This window comes from Melospiza melodia, chromosome 5 (assembly GCF_035770615.1).
Source record: "Melospiza melodia melodia isolate bMelMel2 chromosome 5, bMelMel2.pri, whole genome shotgun sequence".
NCBI classification, from domain to species: domain Eukaryota; kingdom Metazoa; phylum Chordata; class Aves; order Passeriformes; family Passerellidae; genus Melospiza; species Melospiza melodia.
In genome coordinates this window covers 9,041,240-9,063,603 of record NC_086198.1, presented here as the reverse complement: position 1 = coordinate 9,063,603, position 22,364 = coordinate 9,041,240, and the positions used below count along the sequence as shown (strand labels likewise).

Sequence of the window (22,364 nt, the reverse complement as noted above, 5' to 3'; positions counted from 1 at the left end):
TTGAAGATAAATCACTTCTGGGTGTGTAAATCAGTAAAGTAAATCACCTCTGGATGTTTTCAGAGAAAAAAAATTTCCATCTTAATCTTCTTAAATTTCTCTCTATTTTTTACTGCCTTTTCCTGAGGCTGCTTACTCTGCGCATATTAGAGAGAAGGATAACAAAGCATTTTAAATAGGCAAGATCTGTGTGTGTCTCCTTAGAAGGGAGCTTCTTTTTCTGGGTGGTATTTTTTTTTTAAATTCTGTTTTCTGACTAAGGAGTGTTCACCAGCAGGAAGGAGTTAAACAATTCCCAAACAACTCAGGAGCTGTGTGTCAGTCAGAGCTAATGGGCTAATCTTGAGGCAGAAACAATAAGAGGCTTCAGAAAGAGGGAAGTCTTTCTGGCATTTAACTTCTCTGTATTTACCAATGGAGAATGACTGGACCTTAATAAATTGTTAATAAATACAAATGGTGAATTGTGTGGTAAAATCAAAACTTGTACAAAAGGCAAATATGTTTCAGAAGGTCCAGCTTCTGCATCTTCAACATGAGATCTCAAACTCTGTGGCTCCACAACAGGACAGGGTGGTAGTCTGTGAGTGGCATTTGACACATAACTAAATAGTCCTGAAAATAATTTTTAAAATGGCAGATAAGGGAGAGAAGGCTCTTTTTTTAGATAACTTTGCTACTATTGTCATGCTTAAGGTCCTTAGCCACATAGGAAAGGTAGTGGTTAAAAGTAGATGTAACAGGAATCTGTTCTCAAAACAGAAACTGGCTATGGAATGGCAAAATGAGTTGATAGTGGTGCTGAATTTCTACTCAATCATAAGCAAGGTTTTACATGTATTCTTTATGCTATGCAAGGCTGGATTTTCTTTTCTCATTTTTGCCTTGTCTTGTGGTATGAAATAGCTTCTCATAACATAACTTGAGTGTCCTAAGTCTGCCACATTTATAATTTGCTGCCACACACTATGATTTTGAAAAAGAAATTGGTAACTTAGCTTCAGTTTACATTATTGTCTTTGCCCAATTTACAAACTTACATATGATACCACAGACTCAAAAGTCAGCCTTTACTGGAAGAGTAAAATGACTCAGTTTGGGCCTGGGAGCCAGAGAGCTAAATATAATACACAGCATTAGAGCCTGGTACAGCTGGGGGAAAAAATCCATTTGGGGACTTATAAAAGGTCAGTTTGGAACAGAGGTGCCTGGGGTGGAGAAACACTTGTCCTGACAACTAACTTCATTCTGTTCCTATTTGAGAAGTGTCACAGCAGAGCTGCTGGGGACAGAAGAAAGTATAGGAAAGTAAGACAGGGAGAGAAAAAAATGGACATAGAAAAGGTTTGAGCTGGTTATTCCAAAAATTAGTGCAGGATGTATGCTATTAAGTATCCATTTCTGTGGGAAAGTGGTGTTGTGGCACTGTAAATATCTTGTTGAATGTGTACAAACTCAGCAGGCTCTGTGCAAATTCTTTATTGAAACAACGATCAATGTACAAGCTACATCACATTTCATTTTGCCACTTCAGCATGAACTTTTCTCTTTGTGATTTACGGCTGTGAGCTATAAAATCATAACAGTTATTTAAATCAAAATACAGCAACTGCTTCTCAAAAGAACACATTCATGTTTGTCTTACATTTCTTGTAAAATCAAAAAGGATTTCATAATAAATGAAATATAACTTACGAGACTTTAGTGCAAGCATTTCCTTTGCATCTAAGAAGCTTTCAGTTGTCCCACTAAATATGGCATACTTAAGAGGCCAACTCTTAAAATAGCATGCTGCCAAGATATCCCATGAGAACTTTGAAAATCTGACACTGTTAACACTTTCTAGAATTAGTTAATCTGACCAAACTGAAAGTCAGAAAGCCCTGGTTATATGTTACAGTACTTTTGTCAAAAGGTAACTGCAAATCAAGGAACTGACATAGTATCTACATTAGAATAAAACAGGCACTGATTAAAAAAAAATCAACATCTGCCTGTATATGCCATTTTGCAAGTCTTATGATTATACAGTAATTTTTAAGCACAGGAGTGTACTTCTGTGCCTTACCAAGTACCAACAAACCTGCAGAAAATGATGGTCTATGGGTTCTTTTAAATTTTTTATATGACAGACAAAAAAAACCCCTGAAGGATAGGTTTCATCAGAAACATGCTCGAATCAGAGAACAAAAAAAGAATCAGCAGGAAAAAAATGCTGCTCAAAAAGAAAATGTTGAGAAAATAGATAGTGAATACTATGTTTAAGTGGACTGATTAGTACAGTCTTACATTTACTGAAAAAAGAATAGTAAGTATGAAATTCAAATCCAACTGATTTCTTCTGCTGCAGAAATCTAGCCATCTTTCATGAAGTTTGGCAAGATTGTTTGAAAATGGTGTAAATATAATTGTGCAAATCTCTTTTCCTTATTTAGCCGGGCTTGGTGTTCCTTTGCTTTTAGAATGCAATTTCAGTTGGACTGGATTTTCCAGATTCTGAGTGTTTTAAGAACCATTACTGTTTGGTGGTACAATAAATAGAAAAATGTAACGAAAAGTGTGCATAGTCCAATGATGGGAACAGATTAATGCCCCTGAAGTGCTTAAGGTGCATGAAAATACAGAAGAATGCAAACGCTAATTTTTTCTTAGAGTCATTATTAATTTTATGTTTGGTAATTGTGTTTTTGGACCATAAAATAGCCATTTGCTAAGAAATACTGCAAGACACAATTGCATACTTTATAATAGCACAGCTGGAAAGTTTGGAACAGGAAAGACAGGTTTGGGTCTTGCTTCCCATCTGTCTTCCACAAAGGAAGTTCCTGAAAGTGTATAAAAAGCTTTAGGCTTAGATGTGTCATATAATGGGTGCATAAGACACTGAGCAGCAGACACAAAACCACCAAAAAACCACAGAAACCAGAGCCATCGGTTCTATATAAAATCTGTATTTTCTTCAGCTACAGTGCTTTTTAGTTCTTATTCTGATAATAACACAAAGCTAAATGTCCAGATTGGTTGGAGCAGTCCTACCTATGAACTGTTATCTCTGAGTGACTCCAGCTCTAGAAAATTTAGGGTTCCCTGTGACCTTGCAACAGAGGAATCCAGCCCTCTGAGTATTGCATGGATCTAATCCAAGTACTGGTGCTTCTATGTGGTTTGCAATGTGCGTTTGTGTGTACTTCAAACGTGCCCTTTGTGGGCAGCCTCTAGGGAAAAACATCATTTGTATCTTCGAGGAAGTTTACACAGTGATACTGAAGAAATCCACGGGGATTGTTTGCTCTCAAATGTTTCTCAATAAATAAATAATAAAAGAGGCTGGAGGACAGCCTGAGAGTACTAGTCAGGGTCAGAACACTATAGAAATACATGAAGGGGTCTGATCTCTACTGTAAAAATTTCATAATCTAAAAAGATTAAAATTAAAATACTGTAATAAATATTTTTAAAACTTAAAAAAAGTGTAATTTAAAAGTTATTTTTATGCTTTCAAGGAGAATATCCTTGCTTATCTGTGCAATCTTAGTTGGGCACCAGATAGGTAATTGAAGAATCCACGGGCATTGTTTGTAAATGCTGGACAGGCAGAAACATCAAAGTACCTCTTCTCAGGATGTTAAGGTGAATTGAAGGAGTTTAGTGCAAGTTGCTGCTTTTGTTTCTGCCCTTGTCCTTTTTCATATCAGAAGCAAATCAAGTAACTTGAAAAACTGATGTGAACACTAAACAGAAATGTCCTTTGGATTCAGACAAGAAGTTAAGAGTTTGCATCATACTACTGTCAATCACACTGGTCAGAAGTGAGGTTCTTTATGGTATTCTTTTAAACTAACTTCTGTCTTACATTTATATTGCTTTGCTGGAACTCAAATATTTCAAGTCACATTCCTAATGGGGCTTTGCCCTTGCATGTTTCCTTTTGGGCATGTGCAAATACATTTTGTGTAGAAACCTGCCACTGTGGTAAGCACAAAAAAATGAGACATTTGAATGCTGCCATTTCTCAAAAATTGGTTGTAAAATCTGAAGTCCATTATTAAACATGTATTTTTTTAAGTAACCACAGAAAGATAAATATGGAGCCATCTCTGCATCACGTATGTAAGTCATGGGGTATTCCTGTATTGCACTGCTGGTGAGGCTCTGCACTTTAACATAGGGAAGTTGACACAAGACCTCAGTTCATTATCAAGGGTTCTTTTATGTACCTGCAACACTGACTTTGTCTGAGCTTGATTACCTGTGCAGTTAATATAACTGATTGCCTCCAACAGACACCTTATGGAGATGAGGCTGCTTTGTTAAAATGTCCAGAGAGCCATCCATGCATCATCTCCCCACAGACCTAAGAGATTTCTTTTTCTACAGTATACCTGATTCCAGATTTATTTTAAGTATATTTCTACTACAATCCTTTTTAAACACTATAAGATGATAGTTTGTTCATTAGTGTCAAACTAAATGTGTCAGGTAATTAAGTAATATGCTATTAACCCTACACAAACTCCTTGTAAGTGATTTCTTTCCAGACTCACTTCAGAGAAGGTACTTTTTATTGTCTTTCTGCAAGAGAAATGATTACTTCCCTTCCACTCCTGGCATTACCTGGCAGAGATGTTGATCCTTTTTAATGCCACAATTGCTATGATCATTAAAGCTTTACTGGGGTAGAGTCACTCAAGAAGTGAACATCCTACATGTAGGAGGTTCCCGAAATCTCAACGCAATTATATCACATTTAACAGTTTGCATGATGGTCTTTGCAATTTTATAGGACACTTGATTTTTTTTTTTTTCAGTTTGGATGAAACTCTCAAATTGATGCTTATATATGAATTTAGGATTGATCTTCAGAATACCAAAATTAAGAAGCCAAATAAAAGGGTAATTTGCCATTTCAGCCTTGTTATCAACTGATTACTGGCATTTGCAGGACTGTTATGGAACCTGCATATCTTCTGGTAAGGTAGTACATAGTTACTGCTTCCACATTACTTCAAAACAAGACATCTTGCATATTTGCAGTTGTTTGCCATTTAGACTTCTGGCAACATAGAAAATGCTCAAATGTATGCAAAAAACCCCTGCAGAGCTGTTGAACTGCAACTTTCTGATGGCTTTCCAATCTGTAATATACACCTCAAAGTTGTTTCTTCATGCAAAACAAATGATTGTTGGCATCTCCATTCCATGAAAAAGGGAAAACTATTTCCCATGTGGCTAAGCAGTGTGGTCTCAAATGAAATGGAAACATTTTAACTTTCTTTAATAGCCCTCTAAATCACAATGCAGCTGAGCAAACAGGCTTTGTAAATGGGATCTATTAGGATTTTATTTGGCTACTGGAGTGCTGCCTCTTGGGCAATATTTCAAATTCACAAGTTAATATTTGCAAAAATGGAATAGATGGAAATAACAAGAGTGAAGGAGGGAAATGGAAACCAGTTTTATGTTTAGTATGTTCAAGTGTCCTACTCCAAAGACTACCAGTGACTTCCAGGAGCCACTACAGGTGACTCCAACCTAGAAAATGCTGAGGTAAATGTTTTTTGGAAATACTCCTAATCAAAAAGAGCAATTAATATTAATGTAATAGCAATTACTCTGCCATACATCATGGTAAACTAAACTCAAACTGAGAAGAAAGTGCCAAATAATCCACTTACATGCTTTTGCTATGATAGTCTCCAGGTAAGGCTTAGCGGCAAGTACAATATGTATTTTTAAAAGAGCTCCACCTGATTTTCCTGCTATGCATAGATTCAGGAGTAACTATCATACATGGCTTTCATATATAACACATGTATTTTTGTCATTTGCCAATGCTGTGTCATCAGAACTGAGTTCAGCAGAAGGCTCAGGAGGGGGCTCCGCAGGAAGTGCTGGTGTTTGAGGAGTGTCTTCTTCCTTGGTGTCCAACTGCATGCTTTCCTGTGACTGACCATCCATACAGTCCTTTTTGGACAATGGGTGAACTGACACTTTTATTGCAATCTGTTGAGGTGGCTCATGCAGTGACGATGCGTCCGAGTCACCTGTGGGAGATTCACTGCGCGCCAAAGCGTTTGGGATCATGTAAAGCTCCTCTGTTTCGGTGGTCTCCTGGCCTTCCGCCGCCTGCCGTACAAAATTCTGTCCTTGCTCCTCCAGACCGACAACCTCCATAATTTCTTCCATTATAGTCCTGCAGTTCATGATGAGAGGTGGCAAAGGTACGCTCCGAGCAAGCTCTTCAATATAGCGGGCAAACTCCATGGTCTTGAACTGGGTTACTTTGGCAAGCTCAAGCGTTTTGGCTGATGTGATAATTGGGATACGCTTTGCAATCTCAAAGGCCTTCTGAAGTTTCTCTGCCCCTTCTGTTCGGAAGAATTCATTGATTGCTTTCTCGGTTTTCTTCAGATGACTGCTCATCATACATAACCGAGTAATGTTCAGTATCATAACAATGGTAAAAGCGACAAGGCAGACAATCATGTAATAGATTCCCATATCTCCAGAGGTAAAAACAACCCTCAGTGTCACAGTATTGTTAACGCTGCCATACGTGTTAGATGCCACACACGTGTATTTACCTCTGTCTTCAAATGACACGCGGGTAATGTTTAGTAGCCCGTTGTCAAGAAACCACCATTTTCCTGTTGGAGAGGAAACAGAGTAACTTAGAAGTATTTTGTCATATGATCAGCATAGTCTTAAATATCAGCTTTATCAAACTTGCTTCAGGTTTTGGAAGAAGGAAATTATGTTCACAGGAAGACAAATAATTTACCTTTATAAAGGCCTGCAATCTTAGCTGCCTTACTACTACTGTCAAATCCCTGACATCAACTTTGGATAGTCAGAGCATGCCCTAAAAGGGTCTCAGAAAATGCTAATATGCATCTCTCTCAATCTTGTGGTCAGTTAGGCTACAAAGATAGGACTACTCCAGAGAGCCTCCCAAACACAGGTCACACTTCCTCAAAGAAGTGAATTGAAGGAGTTGGATCCTTCAACAAGGATCAATGGGATTGTGAGGCAGAAAAACCTACTTAAACCCTCCTTGTTTTGTTTCCTGACAATGCATTTGCTTACAATTGCGTTATTTTTGGTGTTTTGTTACAGTATCTCATATAATTCTGTTAATGCAAACTTTAAAACCCCTAAGATGTTAGACATCATACACTACACTGCCTACCCTCTGAGGTGCTGAGAAACTGATTTTTAAGTATAATTTTAAAGAGGTGGAAGTAGGATAGGAGGAGTAAAATAGATGGAAAGGAGAAGAGTGGTGACAGGGAATGCCTTGTTGGTACACACCACAACAGAACTTCTTTTACCTTTAAAAGTAATTTCTATCCATGTAATATAATTGATAACTTGGTCTGCTGCATGGAAATATACATTTCATCTACATGCACACTTGATATTCTTTGAACCTGGCACAGCAGAACAGTTTAGGTATGAAACTGCATTTGAAACAACCTGTTTCAAATAACTCATCGCTCCTGTCACTGCTAAAGTGATTCAGGATTAACCCAGTTACTGTATTTGCCACTTAATTAATTGGTAATGAATTAAGATTTTTAGTTCCTCAAAGATTTCTAGTTAAACATGGCTTACCCAAATTGTTTCACATTATCTCCAGTAGAAGCCTACGTATAAAGTAATCCCAAAAGATCCCTGCCTCCGTTCATGTGTACAGACAGCTCTTAATTACGTCTTTTTATCCTCTTAGAAGTTTTAACTTAAATGAAACAATATTTTTTTTTTATCCTAGCATATTTCTTGAAAAGAGCTGAATCATTTTGCCTGAAATTTAAAAATGAAGACTAAATAAAAGCTTGGTCTAAATCAGACCTTCACATAAAAAAATACCCCAATCTGCTAAATTTAGGCAAATTCAGAGGAATACTCATTTACAGAGGAAATATTAGAATCTGTAACAGATGACACTTCTTCCTCCACCTCCAGTACAACAAAAAATGCAGAGTATTTGCTGCTCAGTATTTCTTTGAATTTGAATGCTGGTCCTTTTTTGCAAAGTAGATTTCAATTAATTGTGAAATAACAAGATGCCTTGTGATGGATCCTGGCTCCAGCTGTTATAAATGACATAATGGCATTGAACTCAGTGACTGGGTCTATGCCAGTGGATCCTGACAGACATATTGACCCACATAAGAAAACAATGATTCAAAAAGGTATCATTGCTGGGTTTTGATAACAATTCAATGCCATGCTTAACACCACAAAGAAAGCTCTCAAGCTAGGAAACATTTCTTACAGAAAGACAGTCTCTTAAAGGAGGTATTGCACTGTTGAAATTCTAAGTTAAAGTGAAGTTGTCTTAATACTACATCTGTACTTTTTACTGATTTGTTCAAAGTTTTTGCTCATCTGCCTAAATGTTTGGTTTAGCTACCTCTCTCAGCTGACTACACAAAGACCTAAATTTAGATGCCTTAGTAAAGGGGAAATTTTCTATTAGTGAACCTTAGCAAAACACTCCAGCACACTAATCACTGTATGTTGCCACAACCACACAAATCATGTTCAAAAGTCTGCTTAGTAGCTCAAGTAGTTCCTTTCTCTAGCTTAACTCAGAAAAGGATAACACGCTGCACTGTAAAACATAACCAGTTATGCAGTAAGCTCTTACAGATACACACTGCTCTTTCACATCAAGCTGGGTCGATTGTTACTCCTGTCACAGCAGAGTTCGCTGGCAGGTCAGCCATTAGTTAGGCACTCTATCTTAACAACTAAGAGTTTATTTCATCATGCTGTGAACAAAGCAGTCACTATGGAAGGATTACATGAGAAAAACACCTTTTATATACCCACACTCCCCTCAAACACTAGAAGCATAACTAGAAGTATAACTAGGATTATCACCCAAACCTTCCATTTAAGGAAAACAAGCTTGTGTGTAATTATGGTCTCTAGCAAACGCCACTGAAGAGTCTTTACTAAAGCCAGGAAGGCTCAAATTTGCCCCGTCCTTCTGACTGCTGCCCTATATAAGTTTTGCAGTTGGTTGTTCAGGGCATCTCCTGTTTCTCACACTACCATGGCACTGCACATAAAAGACAGCAGGCATACCAGGGAGTTAGCTGTGTTGAGTTCACGCCAACAAACTAATATGTCATGAGAATCCTCCTTTGAGTTGGGAAACAGCTTTTGAATCTTTTTTTGGTGCCAGAGAAGAACAAAGGAGGACAGAATGAGAAACAGAACAAACATGAAGTCTTCCAATGAAAAGAGGCCTGTCTACAATTTCTGTTAATTGCTTCAGCTTCTTGCTATGTGTTGCTATAAATAACACATAAAAAGTTACTGTTTTCTTCCAAGGTGTGCATAAAAAATGTATAACTGCCACCAAGCTTTCATTTATTTTCACACAGGAAAATACCACAGCCAGGCCATTAAATCCAGGTTATTTGTCAACTTGCTGAAATCAGAAGTGTCTCTGGACAGGCTCCATCAGTGCTATTCCTAAGATCCTACCTTTATTCTCCTCCTCTTGGAGCAGGCGGCCATTGGAATTGTACCATCTGTAGCGTGGGCTGGGAGTGCCCTGGACATTGCAGTCGATCAAGGCACTGCTGCCCTCCCTGACGATGATGTGGTCGATGCGGGAGCTGACCAGCGGCGCGGCCCCGGGTGTGTCGGTGCGGTTCAAAGTGCTGTTACTCACATCCTCTGCAGTGCTCAGAGCTGCTAATAAGATGACAAGGCGTGTGGTGGGCAGAAAGTACAAAGAGTGGCGGCTGTTCAGTATGTCCATTTTCCTTCAGTGGTGTACCCGACTGGCTGGGAACTGATTCTCTTGAGTCCTTGAGGTGAGCAGGTCACAGGAGAGTTCTACTTTGCTCTGTGCAATTTTATGCTTAAAATATCCTATAAAATAAATAAGTACAGTGAGACGGCATATATAAACAGTCCATTAGATATGCTCTTTTAAAATAGTGACACATCCATTAATGCATTTCACAATCATCAGCACAGTGTCTTGTCTAAATGCTAATGTTATCACAGTCCTTATCCTTACTGGAAAAAGATGCATACATTTTCCTGACAATGGTGTTGTTCAGAGTGACAGGCGTAGGAGGAAGCTTTTATCACCTAGACACTTAGCAGCAGTTTAGCTACAGTAGCAGCTACAGTTTTATGCCAAAGTTCAACAGATTTTTTCCTTTTTTTTTTTTTAACCATTTGCAAAATCAACAGGAAAAACTGAGGCGCAGCACATTAAAAGCGGTCACTACCAGTTTGGTGCTGCAACTCTATCACATGCATGGTCTTAGATGAACTGTGAAACATGGTGTAAGAAAGAACAATTCCAGGACGGGTTTTTGGATCTAGTGCTGGAATCTTTGATATACACAGTTTTTCCCCAAACACAGCAGCACATACAGCAAAACATCTCAGACCATTCACTTTTCTTAAGCTACTGCTCTCTGAGCTAAAACATAGCATGGAAAATTATTCTTAAAAGAGGGTATTTAATGCTTGATCAAGTAATTGCAGTGTTGTTATTTTTAGAGCAGATTCGTAAATAGGAGTACATGCTAGTAACATAATTATGGTTAATGTTCCTTTGAGATTCAAATGAAGTTAGGACTTTTCCATTCCTTATATGATATTAAGCACTTTGCCTGTGTACTTTTTGCACATTCTCCCTCAGTATTTTCCTTCAACTAATCACCCACAATGAGGCCTTTCTGAAGCAGTGATTTCAGTTTCTGGACAGAGGCGGGGGCGGGGGTTACAAAAGTGCTCTCTATTGGCCTCATTATGCTCCCAGTGAACACAATTGGCATTCAGTACTGACTGAAGGCACAGTGTTGGCCTCAAAATGAGCACCTTGGAAAATTTCACTTAAGAGTCTAAAGGCCACAAATCATGCTAAAATCACAGAGTATCCAACTATACTGGTTTTACTGATGTGTCTCTAAGGTAAATAACTGAAACTTAGTGAAATTTATTAGACAGAGAAATCTATCTGGAATCTGAATATAGGAAACTATCTAATGAACTTTCCCCAAATGAACAATTCCATTTCAAAAGAGTTTCTATTTTCTTAAATATACATTTGACTCATAGTAACTCATTTGCCTTAGCACACATAGTAACTGCTGACAATATCAGTTCCCAAGAGCAGTTCTATATATAAACAAAACACTAAAATAAAAAGAAACAAGTAAAAAAATCCCCATCCTTATTTTCTTTTGTATTCAAAAAGGAAAGAAAGCCACATTACCATCTTGCACTGGTAGTACTTGATTTAGGTCATTTTGTTATGCATCCTCTCTTCTTTGTAAAGCAATGAACTTGCTTTCATACAAATAGATACAGTGTTATTGAAAAAGCAAATGAATTCTTCTATTTTACAGGATAAATCATTACTAGAAATGAAAACCTATGTTTGTTTCAATAAACTGCTGGCATGATGTAGAGGTCTGTCCCAGCTTCAAGCCTGTCCTTGGTTTTTTTTCTGCTTTTATAATTACTGAATGTGGAAGTATTTCTCTTGAAGAGACAGAATAATTTTTAACTTTAAATTAATATGCAAATCTCATTTGTCATATAAAGCTATATAAACAATGACTTCAGAAATCTACTTCCAATTATGCAAAGCATGTAGAGTCTGTGCTTTTGAAGGTACACTCTGTCTGAGTCAGCAGTTTGGGAAAAAACCTTCAGTTCTGCCTGTTCACTTCAGTAACTATTTACATCTCATTTCTACTACTCCATTAACCTTGGAGACTGACATTTTTCATGATTACACATATTCAGTCTATAAAATGTTTCTGTACAGTGTCACAGATCTGCATTGCGCCATACAGAAAAGCAAAAATTTTACTTCCTGGCAAAGGAGCAGGAACAGAGACTGGCTGGATTAGGACAATGGGAAGGGCAAAAGATAATATAAAGTGATTAAGCTGTGTATTCCAATTGCTGTCTGGGCCTTGTTATTACTGTATTTGGGTCTATCATATATTTTTACAGCAGAAAAATCAGTAGCAGTCAAAAAAAGTGTTTATTGTGGAGAGCAATTTGCATTCCAGAAGGAAATGAAATAGCATCTCCACAGTGGATGAACAGAAAATCTGTAAGGAAGGGACCAGCAGTGTATTAGGAAGCTGATCAAGGTAGCTGATGGCCCACTGATTCCACAGAGCACAGGGACGTGGGCAGAGGTTTGGAAGGTGTGAGGGCAGTAAGGCGTTGCCTATTCCGTACGGTTACTTGTTTTGAACGCAGAGCATAGGGAAGCAGAAATGGCATCTTTGTGTAGTGATGGCAAGTGTGACTGGCCCACAGTATGGCCAAAGGGGTGATCCCTGTCTGAAGGTAACGGTGACTCCCTCATTCTGGCCCAGAATTGAACCATAAATAGCTGCAGTAAATCTTAGGAAACAGAGATAAATAATTTATATCTACTGTGTAAGACCCTTACCTACTCCTTCTTCTTACTCCTGAGAATGTACTCTCTCATGTATGTTCCTGGAATGCAGAATATTAAAAAAATACTAAATACCTTTGTAGATACATTTCTATTTGAAATAACTACAGTTTGGTGGCTAATATGAGAAATAATCAGGCAGTAGGTTTAAAGCAGAATGTTTGGAAATGAAGGCTGCTGCTTTCATATGCCATCCAGGGAAGTGCCTGAGTATGTTTGAGGAGACAGGGAGAGATCTCTCTGAAGAATGGTGTTTTGAGATACAAGTTTAGACAAATGTTCCCAGGGCAACTAGGAAGCAGTAGGCAATATTTCCTTTGGTGTGCACCCTCTCCAATGTTATCAGGAAACAAAAAGAGATGGAAGAAAGCAAAGAAGGTTTTCTTAGCCCCAAATGACAAAAAAAAAGTTACAGGGTGGCCATGCTGGGACCTGAATGTCCAGGACCCTCTGCAAACCTGCTGGGCATGACCAAAAATGCTAGAGTCAGATTAGGAAAGCAGGAAGAAGCAGAGAGAGAACTGAAAGGGTAGAAAATGTGCTCACACCAAACGCTGATGCAAAGGAAGATTTGCTGAGAGTTCCTGTCCTCCTGCTTTGCCACAGACGCAAGAGCAGCCAGAGTATATCAGGGAACACAGATCTGGGAGCCAGCTGCTTTGCTAAACGTAGATGATGTAACGAGTTCTGGTTTAATCACACAACTAAATGGGGAGAAGACTGAGACCAAAATAGGACTGCTAGTGATATCTGGCAAAGCAGCAAGAGAATCCAGAGTATTGGAGAAGTGGGTACAGTGTCGCCCAGGATCTGGGCCACGAGAGGCAGCAATTAGCTGTGACCCATGATAAACCTGATGAAGGCAGCCAAAACTGCAACCTTTTGATCTGACCTAAGTCAGAGAAAGCTGGATTGACTAAACTAAAACAAAGATTCCTCTAATAACTCCTTTAGACTGAGTAACACAGTATTCTAAAGAAGGAGGACATCTGCAATCCTGAGACTTGCTTTGTAGGAACAGATTGAGTCTTGGAGCATTTTTGACATGAAAAGGTCACTAAAAACAAAGAGCTAATTTCATGGAAAAAGTGTAATCACCAAAGCATGTGAGCTACCACTTCCAAAGAACAATACTATATAATATAATATAATATAATATAATATAATATAATATAATATAATATAATATAATATAATATAATATAATATAATATAATATAATATAATATAATATAATATAATATAATATAATATAATATAATATAATATAATATAATATAATATAATATAAATGTGGTTACATATACATTTTTTTGTTTTTACTTTTAAATTTGTGGTGCATGAAATGGAAAAAGAACACCCCTGGCTATTTTGAGCTATTCAGGCTTTCCTCCAAAGATGGAATGAAAGGAATCCCCACATGATGAATGAAAGGAATCTCTCCTCCAGCACCTAGAACATGTATATAGGAAACTCTCCTGCTGTATTGTATTTGGAGCAACATTTACTACTCAACAATGCTTGTCAGTGATCAATATATTAAATAGTTCTGTTTTTCAATTCCCTAACTCAAATGGTATAAATTGAAAATACTAAAGTAACAGATTTACTGCTTGTGAGAGGAAAGACTTGAGCCAAATGAGAACACATGACAAGCTTTCCTTTTAAGTTACATGGCAGCCTACTCTAGCAGGCTCTCTATGCACATATATCCAGAGAAGTCCCCTGGAACGGGCTCCAGAAACTGCAGAGCTGCAGCATGATAGTTTTACTCCTAATTAATGTGAAAATGTGGACAAAAGCTGCAGTTACAACTTCTCTGTCCAAGATCAGGCATCAGTCTAAATGGAAGACACATCTAGGACTGACAGACACATCTAAGAACATTAATCAGAGACATGTTCTGACTGGCCAGTTATTTTTTCATGTCATAGATGTGCTTGCTTCCCATACTATTGCCACCAAAGAAAATGACTGTGGGGTCATGGCTCTAAGTGCTGCATTTGTGCAGAACAACATGATGACAGAGCATAAAAGAGCAGAAAAGGAGGGCAGTGATGCATACCTTTTCCTGGCTTGCTCACATCTGTAAGACTGGCCTGTTCTTACTCTTGGAATAATGTGTAATCCTATTAACTGTGAGGTCATTCAATTCACAAGTGAAGCACAAGAAGCCAGCTCACTGCATAATGCATAAATGGTGCTCCTATAGCTTTAACATCCCAATGCTATCTTCCTTGGCTTGTAAGTAACCAAGAAAAGTAAATTATTTTCATTCTAGCTCTCCCTTATCTAAAAGAAGTATAAAGGCTGATGCTGCAAAACAAAATTAAGGCTAGTTTTTTATTATTTAAAAACTACTTGCCACTTTTCCTGGTTTCCATAGGCTATGTCTTTTAAAGAGTGGGCAAAAGTAAAAGTTAACAAGTGTTAGTGAAACAGGAATGCAAATGAAAGAACTTATGCCACACAGGTGAGAAGCTCACTGCCAGTTCATAGGCTTATGAGTGAGAACCACCTACTGAAAAGGTCTAATTATTAGGATCCAGACATGCAGAGGAAAAGAAATGTCACTCATTTACAACTAGCAGAAAAATTTTGACTTCTTTTTCTATTCATTTGTCAGTTGATAAAATATTAATGCTTGGCTCCAGAAGAGCTGCTTTTCATTCTCCTGGAGTGGGGGATTTCAGTCTTTTGTAGTTTCATGGCTTTCTGTTTCCCTGGCTATGTTGAATAGGTGACCTGCTGGTGGTGTTTGTAAGATGAAGAGTTCCTTCTGCACATCTAGATTCCCAGCTGGGCAGCAGCCCCCAGCTATATGCTTATTTAGTCTCTTCAGCTGCCTGGGAACTTTAGGAAACCTTTCAACAGGGCTGAGCCCTGGCCTTGTCTGCTCAGTAACCTCATGTCACACTTGCTGCCTTCAGCCACCTCATGGGAGGGTACAGAGAACACAGACATGGGCTCCTCTGAGAGATGTGCCATGAAAGGACACGAGACACAGGACACATGCTGCAACAACAGAAATTATGAATATGAAAAAATATATTTATGCAGGAGGTCAGTCAAGCCCTGCAGTAGGTTGCCCAGATGGGTCATGGAATCCCCATCCTTTGAGAAGTTCAAAACTTGACTGAGCTGGTATACACTGGCCCTACTTTGAAAAGGCTGTTGAATCAGATGGACCCCAGAGGCAGCCCCCCAACCTAAATAAACTCAAATACTCCAGAAACACAAATACAAGAATTGCCTTGGGGAAAACAATGGGAAAAATATATCTGACCTTAAAAATTGCTATATGGGATGCTGGGAAATTGTCTTCATGAGCTCCTGTATAATTTTTTGAGTAGCAGCACTTTGGAATGATAAGACAGGCTGAGAGTGCTGACTACAGCCTGAAAAAAAAAGGTATTTGGCCTTCTGCATTCCATTTACCTGATAAGAACAGTACCTCTCCTCTCTGCCATACAGAGAAGACTTATTTCCAGCCAAGGGAACTCTAAGCATCTTTGTTACCCTCCGCTGGACTTCCTTCACCCTGTCCACGTCTTTCTTGTGCTGAGGACCCCAGACCTGGATGCAGTACTCCAGGTGGGGTCTCACAAGGACAGAGGAGAGAGGGACAGTCATCTCTCTCAAGGTGGTTGTCTCAATTTCTTGACACAGGATAAAATAAGGGCTGGGAATCTATGAAGATTCAAGAGAGACTGTATATAATTTACAAGAACAGATTCATAAATTATGACAGCCTATGATCAATGTGGGGACTTGACTTCTGTATATGCATTATGCTCTGAGTGTATGACCCTGGGCAGTGAATAGGAAGGGCTCTCAGTATGGCAACCTGGAGACCTTTTTTAGCACACCTGTCTTAAAAAAAGTTATATCAAAGAAGCCTATAAATTAATTGTTTATTTTGAAGGCATTAGTAGGTTCTTACAGACAAACATTTGTCAATCTGTTTTGTAACAACAAAAAAAAAAAAAAAAAAAAAAAAAGAAAAAGGAAATATCAAGAGCTGTAGCTTATTCTGCCATTAATGGCAGAACCTGATCAAGACTTAGTCATTATCAGTTTTTGTCTTCTAAAATTATTTTGGTCTGAACACTCACAACACTGTAGGGGGTAACAAAGGAAAGAAGCATCATAAAGATAGAACTGTCTTACTTTCAGGGTTCCATAGTGTAACAAGACACTGCAGCAAGACAGCAGCAAGCAATAAAGTGTAATTGAAATTTAATTTTATATCCAGACTTTCCATTTAGGGAAAGAAGCATAAGCCTTTCTATTCAAGCAGCTGTAAAATGGAAGAGTTTTCATGTTGCCTTTATCCATGTGTAAATGTTTTAGAATTTTTTACTGTCAATTTCTCCTCTGTTTCTCTTTATCTACTTCATGTCTCTATTCTCTTTATCCTACTTCATGTCTCAGTATTGCAAAACTAGCAAGCACATGGCATCCTAGAGCTTCACTTTAAATATTGGAATGGACCCATTGATTTAACCATGTCTTTGAATGGTCTGATGTGCACTCCCCTGATGTCCATGAACACTCAAGAGATGCTAATCCATTAACCCAAAGAAGAATGAAGGCTGTTGGTGTCGGGTAATTATTGGAGAGGTTATTTAAAAGTACCTTAAGAACGCCAAACCTCTGGAAAATCCGCTTTTGATGCCACAGCTCCAGTAATTCTAGCATCTCTGCTGTATCAAATCAGCTTTTCACAAAATACACTGAAGCAACAAAAGCACTCAGACAACTTGGATGGTTAACTTCTCATTAAAAAGTTGTAATTCAGATGTGCTCTCTTATATGCACTGAGAAATCTGAGTTTTCTTTCCATGTGGTATTGTAATGACTGCAGCAAAAGCAATGCTCTATATTTGGTGGAGAAGCTTGCTGTTTTTCATCAAGGCAGGTACTGTCATGAAAATGTTCTACTGAGTTGTAGGTTAGCCAGATCATAAAACAAATTCAACACCATTGATAGTGGAGATTTTTCAAGGCTCACCTTATGTGTTATTAGAACATAAATGCTTTGAAGAATTTTATTCTTAGAAATAAAAACTTTGTTTACATAGATTATCTAGATTTCCTCTGTGTTTATATTTATATGGAGGCTGTACAATTACATTTCAATATAGTTTTGTACACAAAGCTCTTATTCCAGAAACTGTATGGCTTTAAGAGTCCCTTGCTTAACTCCTGGCAAACTTGCAGCATTGCTGCTGGTTTGCTGTTGCAGTAAATGCAGATGCATCAATGCTTAGGAGTTCCCTCTGCTGAAAAAGGAGGAACAATGAAGCAGCACAGAGAATCCCTCCCACACTTCCATGTGTGCAGCACACATCTGAGCTCTGCCTGGCCTCACCAAGTTCTACATATCTTTCATGTTCTTTACACACCTTGTATCTTTTATTTATTCCTGCACTCTGTAAGCATTATTCTGCCAAAAGTTTAAATAACCAAAGTCAGCAAATGCAACAGATCTCATATGCTCTTGGCAAGGCTTATGAGACTCTGCTAAGAACATAGCAATGCAGAATGTGGCCCAGCTCACTTCCTTCCACTTACTCCTCTGAGCTGTGCTTGTCAAAGCTAACCATCCCTTAAGTACCTCTAGTGGTTTTCTTTGTCCAAAGGAAGAGGGAAGACTCCAGATGTAGGACATTTAAATACAAAACTAAGTTTTGCTTAAACAAAGATATAAAGGACTTTTCAGGCTAAAAATTCTGTTTAAACTAAAATTTAAACTGAATGTTTTCAATGCACTGATATAGCTTATATTATGCTATCTTAACAAAAGACTCCCACATTATTTGGAACATAAGAGAAAAAAGAATAGGACAAAACACATTTGAGTATGACTATTCTTCCCTATCCCTATAGCACTGTAAGATGGATATAATTTTTGATGGCTGGCTTTCATGTTTATTGGTTGCTGGGATACAGGGCAAAGAGGTTACACATAGATGCCATGATTAGGACAGGATTAACCTTGTCAGAGGCGGAATTTAAAGGAATCTAAGTGCTCATGACTGATTGCAATTGAAAATGATTATTTCAGGTTAAAGGTGTCTGTGCCTCTTTCCTCCACAAGTAACAAAGGGGACAGAAGATGGATTCAAACAAGTTTGCCCTGCACCATGCAGCAGCTCAAGTCTTTCTTGTACCCAAACGTGACCAATTCAGCCCTCTCCAAGCACGACTGTATATTGTCATGTGCATGCAATAATTTAGCTGAAGGCCCTCAAGAGCTGACTAAAGAACCTCGATAATTTCAGATGTGTGTGCCAGTTATGTCTATGCCACATTGAACAGTGTAACAGTAAAGGCACATCACTTTCTCAGCATCCAGTACTGTGTGTGTACCACACACACACCTAGGACTGAGAACCAAACATACACACATGCAGCTGCAGTGCCCTGGCCCCTGCTTGACTTAAAAATATCAGCAAGAGTCTTTTCTTGGCATAAAACTCTCAGTATGGCACACACATGTCAATCAAATATTAGGTCTGGGCTAGGTAGGTTATTCTTAATGCAATAAGAAATTCCTCCACATATAGTGGCCCTTTTCCAAAACAAAGTTAGTTATACACATCTGTATAGAGGTTGTTATTTCTGATAAATGCTCTAAAATGCTGCTATGGATGATTTTAATCACAGTAACTGGTAAAAAGTGATAACCTCTCCATTGTCTTGGAAATGATGTTTCTACGGTGGATCTGTATATGGGCAGAAAATGACACGGTCAAATGCCAGTTGTCAAAACTAAATAACAAAATTAAGGATACAGAGAGATATTTGCAAAAGCTCACAAGTTTGCATGAATGGATGGCAGCTCAGAATTGAAGGAATGAAAAATTTAAGAAAGTATCTAAGACCTTGGTCTTACACAAGTCTTCTGGTGACATATTATTACAATCCAGGACATCTCAAAGTAGGATCAGAGGCATTTGTGCCTGCAAAGACTTTTAGTAAAGGTGCAATTTGCTGGGAGAGAAAGAAGACCTTGCTAGCAGAGCTTGGTACGGGTTGTTGTAGCTGCTGGCAAGCTCACTCTCCCTGTTGTAAATTGCATTCACATCTCACTGGTGCCTTACACTGGGCAAGAATCATAAACTACAAAAGAAATGCCAGCTCCCCATTCCAAACTCTGTAGACAAAAACTGGAATGGAGATTGGTCTTTTCCCCCATTTAAATCATTCCCCAGAAGCCCCTGCCATTGTGTCACAAATGTGACCCTCTGTTGGCTGGGTTTGGGTTTTGTTCCCCTGGTTAAAGCAATGAATAAAGTGCTTTAGCCAGGTTCTGTGCCAACTCCATCCTCCTCCTCCAAATTCATGCAGGACCTGTCCAACTGCAGAGAGGCAAAGGGGACAGGACAGGGCAGGAGGGCAACTGGAGCTGTACAATATAGGTCACTTCAGAATTCACTACCACACTCTCACCATGTGTTAAATGTTTTAAGAGTAACTGATTTTATCTCTAAATTTTATGAACCTTCAGGACAGGAAATATGCAGTGGACACAAAACATTTTTTTTTTTTTGTTTGTTGTGCTGTTTGTCCAGGCCTCTGAAAACTCCAAAATTTTCAGAAAAAAGAGTGTTCAATGTGCACTCCAGCTGTGTGAGCTGCACTCAGCATCAACTGATGTTGATATGCTGCAATCCGAATGAGACAGATTTCTAATAATAAAGGATTTCTAGTACAGCAGCTACAAGGTTGCTGTATATCAATGGTGCTGTCGCTACTGTACACACTAAGCCAGACAAAGGATTCCTGCCATGCAAAACATCATCTCTACTGAAAAAAAATCTGCTGTAATTTGTCTTACTGCAGTGAAAAGAGGAACTCTATTACAATATAATGTCTTAAAGAATGAAAATGCTACATTTCTCCTCTCCTTAAATCCTTTGTGTTCCTTCTTTTGAAATAATTTTACAGTCCTTCAGACAAACGTACCAAATGAGGTTGCATTTAGGATTTTGCCACAGTTGGTATTTTTATTTCCCCAAGTGGGTTTATCAGGGTAGCTCCATTTGAGATGCTTCAATTTAACAAATGAAAGAGGGCTGTTAGGAAGTGTAGTCTCTTACAAGACTCTCCAGACAAATGCACTAGAAAAGTGCCTGCTCAGTAGCGCTCTGTGTTCTCTTAAGCTCCCTTGTCCAACACTGCTGGAATTGGCCCTCTTAAGAAACAGGATTCAAAAGATTATTTCAGGACCACTCTGTACAAGAACTCTGAAGTGTTAGATTCCAGTTATCTTAGTTCACATATGAAATTGAGTATCTTATGAGGCTAGCCTGTGAAGTAAAAGGGTAATTGAAGCAAAATATCAGGAGGCATTCTTTATTTTAAATTTAAGGCAGCACAACTTCACCTCTTTTTGAAGTCAGGTTCATCGAAGAGGTCTCTGCACTGGGGTGTCACCTCCCATTCCCCTTCTCAGAGCGGGACAGCAGCGAGCATCCTGCGTGCAGGAGCTGGAAAGCTTCAGTAAAGCCTCGGGCTCGTTAGCTTTTTTTTTTGGTTTTTTTTTTTTTGCCTAACGAAACCCACTGTCTTTCAAGACTCGGTGCTGATTTGAAATAATCTCCTGAACTTTCATGCTGAACACAGCATTAGTGCGCTCCCGTTGCGCGGGGAGATTCCGCGCTCCACGCCGGGCTGGCCGCGAGCGAGCGACAGCCGCCCCGGTAGAGGCGCCGTGCCCGCCTGGCCGAGCTGCAGCGCTCCCCGGCACGGCCACCGGACCCTGCTCCGGCCCTCCAGGCTCCCCCGGGCCGCCGGCGGGACAGCGCGCCCGGGGCTCACCGCAGAGTTCCGCAGCCACCGCGGCAGCGGGGCCGGCTCGCAGGTCAGCGGCAGCCGCGGCAGGTGCCGGCAGCGGGGCGATGGTGGAGGCGGCGGGGAGCGCCTCCGGGACCGCGCCCGCTCGCCCGCCCGCCCGCCGGGGAACCGCGGCCCGCGCCCCCCGCGCCGCTCACCTGCCCGCCCGCGGCTCCCGCTCGCTCGCTCGCTCGTGCCGCTGCCGGTGTCGCTGCGCTGCCGCCTCTGCTGCCGCCGCCCCGCGGCAGCGCCCGCCGCCGCCGCGCCCCTCAGCGCGCCCCGCACAGCACCATGCCGGGGCCGGGCCCGCGGCCGCGGCCGGGGCCGGGGCGGGCGGAGCGTGGCGCTGCCGCAGTGCCGCGCCGTGCCCGTGCCGCGCCGTGCCGTGCCCGTGCCGTGCCGTGCCCGTGCCGTGCCGTGCCCGTGCCGTGCCGTGCGCTCCCGCCGCTGCCGGCTCCGGCGGGGAAAGTAGGTCAGGGCGGCACTGAGCATGCTCGCAGCCGGGCCGGGGGGCGGCCCCGGGGCCCGCGGGGGGCGCGGGGGCGGCAGAACCCCCGGCCGCGGGGTTGACACGGGGCCAGGGACGTGCGGCGGCCGCGGGCGAGGCGGGGAGGCCTGAAGCGAGCGGCGGTGGCGGGGCCGCCGTGGGGGGTGCGGGGGGTGCGAGCCCCCTCTGCCCGAGGGGAGCCGGCAGTCCGGAGCAGCCCCCGCCGGTCACCGCATCCCTTCTCAGAGACACTTGCGGGAGCAAGTGCTGCAGGAAAGGGATAATACCCCAACAAGGCTAGATAATATTGAGAACCGAAGTGCTGCGCTTCGGAGGAATGGCACACGTGCTTTCCCCCAAGGGCTTTATTCCTAACGGGATTGTAGCACCCAGCTCCAGTTTAAACTCAGTCTGAGGTGGTCCCAGCCTGTGGGAAGCTGACACTGACTATACATGTCTAAGTGCTCCGTCAGCAGAGGGTAAAGCTGTCATTTTGCTTGAGCAAAAGTGCTTGAATTTGGTTGGTGCTCTCTGTGCAAGCTGTGCAGCTGCCGAGCAAGGGATTAGGAT

General features: G+C 40.6%; 1 protein-coding gene across 4 annotated transcripts; it reads right to left on the bottom strand.

The window, feature by feature from the left end:
* Window positions 1-1,463: 1,463 nt before the first annotated feature.
* On the bottom strand, window positions 1,464-21,548 carry MFAP3L (microfibril associated protein 3 like). 4 transcript variants are annotated; one of them, XM_063156204.1, is made up of 4 exons: window positions 21,466-21,523; window positions 12,458-12,504; window positions 9,502-9,894; window positions 1,464-6,647 (listed from the first exon to the last, which is right to left on the bottom strand). In XM_063156204.1, exons 3-4 carry the CDS (start codon window positions 9,779-9,781, stop codon window positions 5,785-5,787), a joined length of 1,143 nt encoding a protein of 380 aa, XP_063012274.1. In that variant the 5' UTR covers window positions 9,782-9,894; window positions 12,458-12,504; window positions 21,466-21,523; the 3' UTR covers window positions 1,464-5,784. The 4 variants fall into 4 exon arrangements, with proteins under 4 accessions (XP_063012274.1, XP_063012273.1, XP_063012276.1 ...); XM_063156203.1 differs by lacking the exon at window positions 21,466-21,523 and adding an exon at window positions 20,859-20,941; XM_063156206.1 differs by lacking the exon at window positions 12,458-12,504 and having other exon boundaries at window positions 21,466-21,548.
* Between the last annotated feature and the right edge of the window lie 816 nt (window positions 21,549-22,364).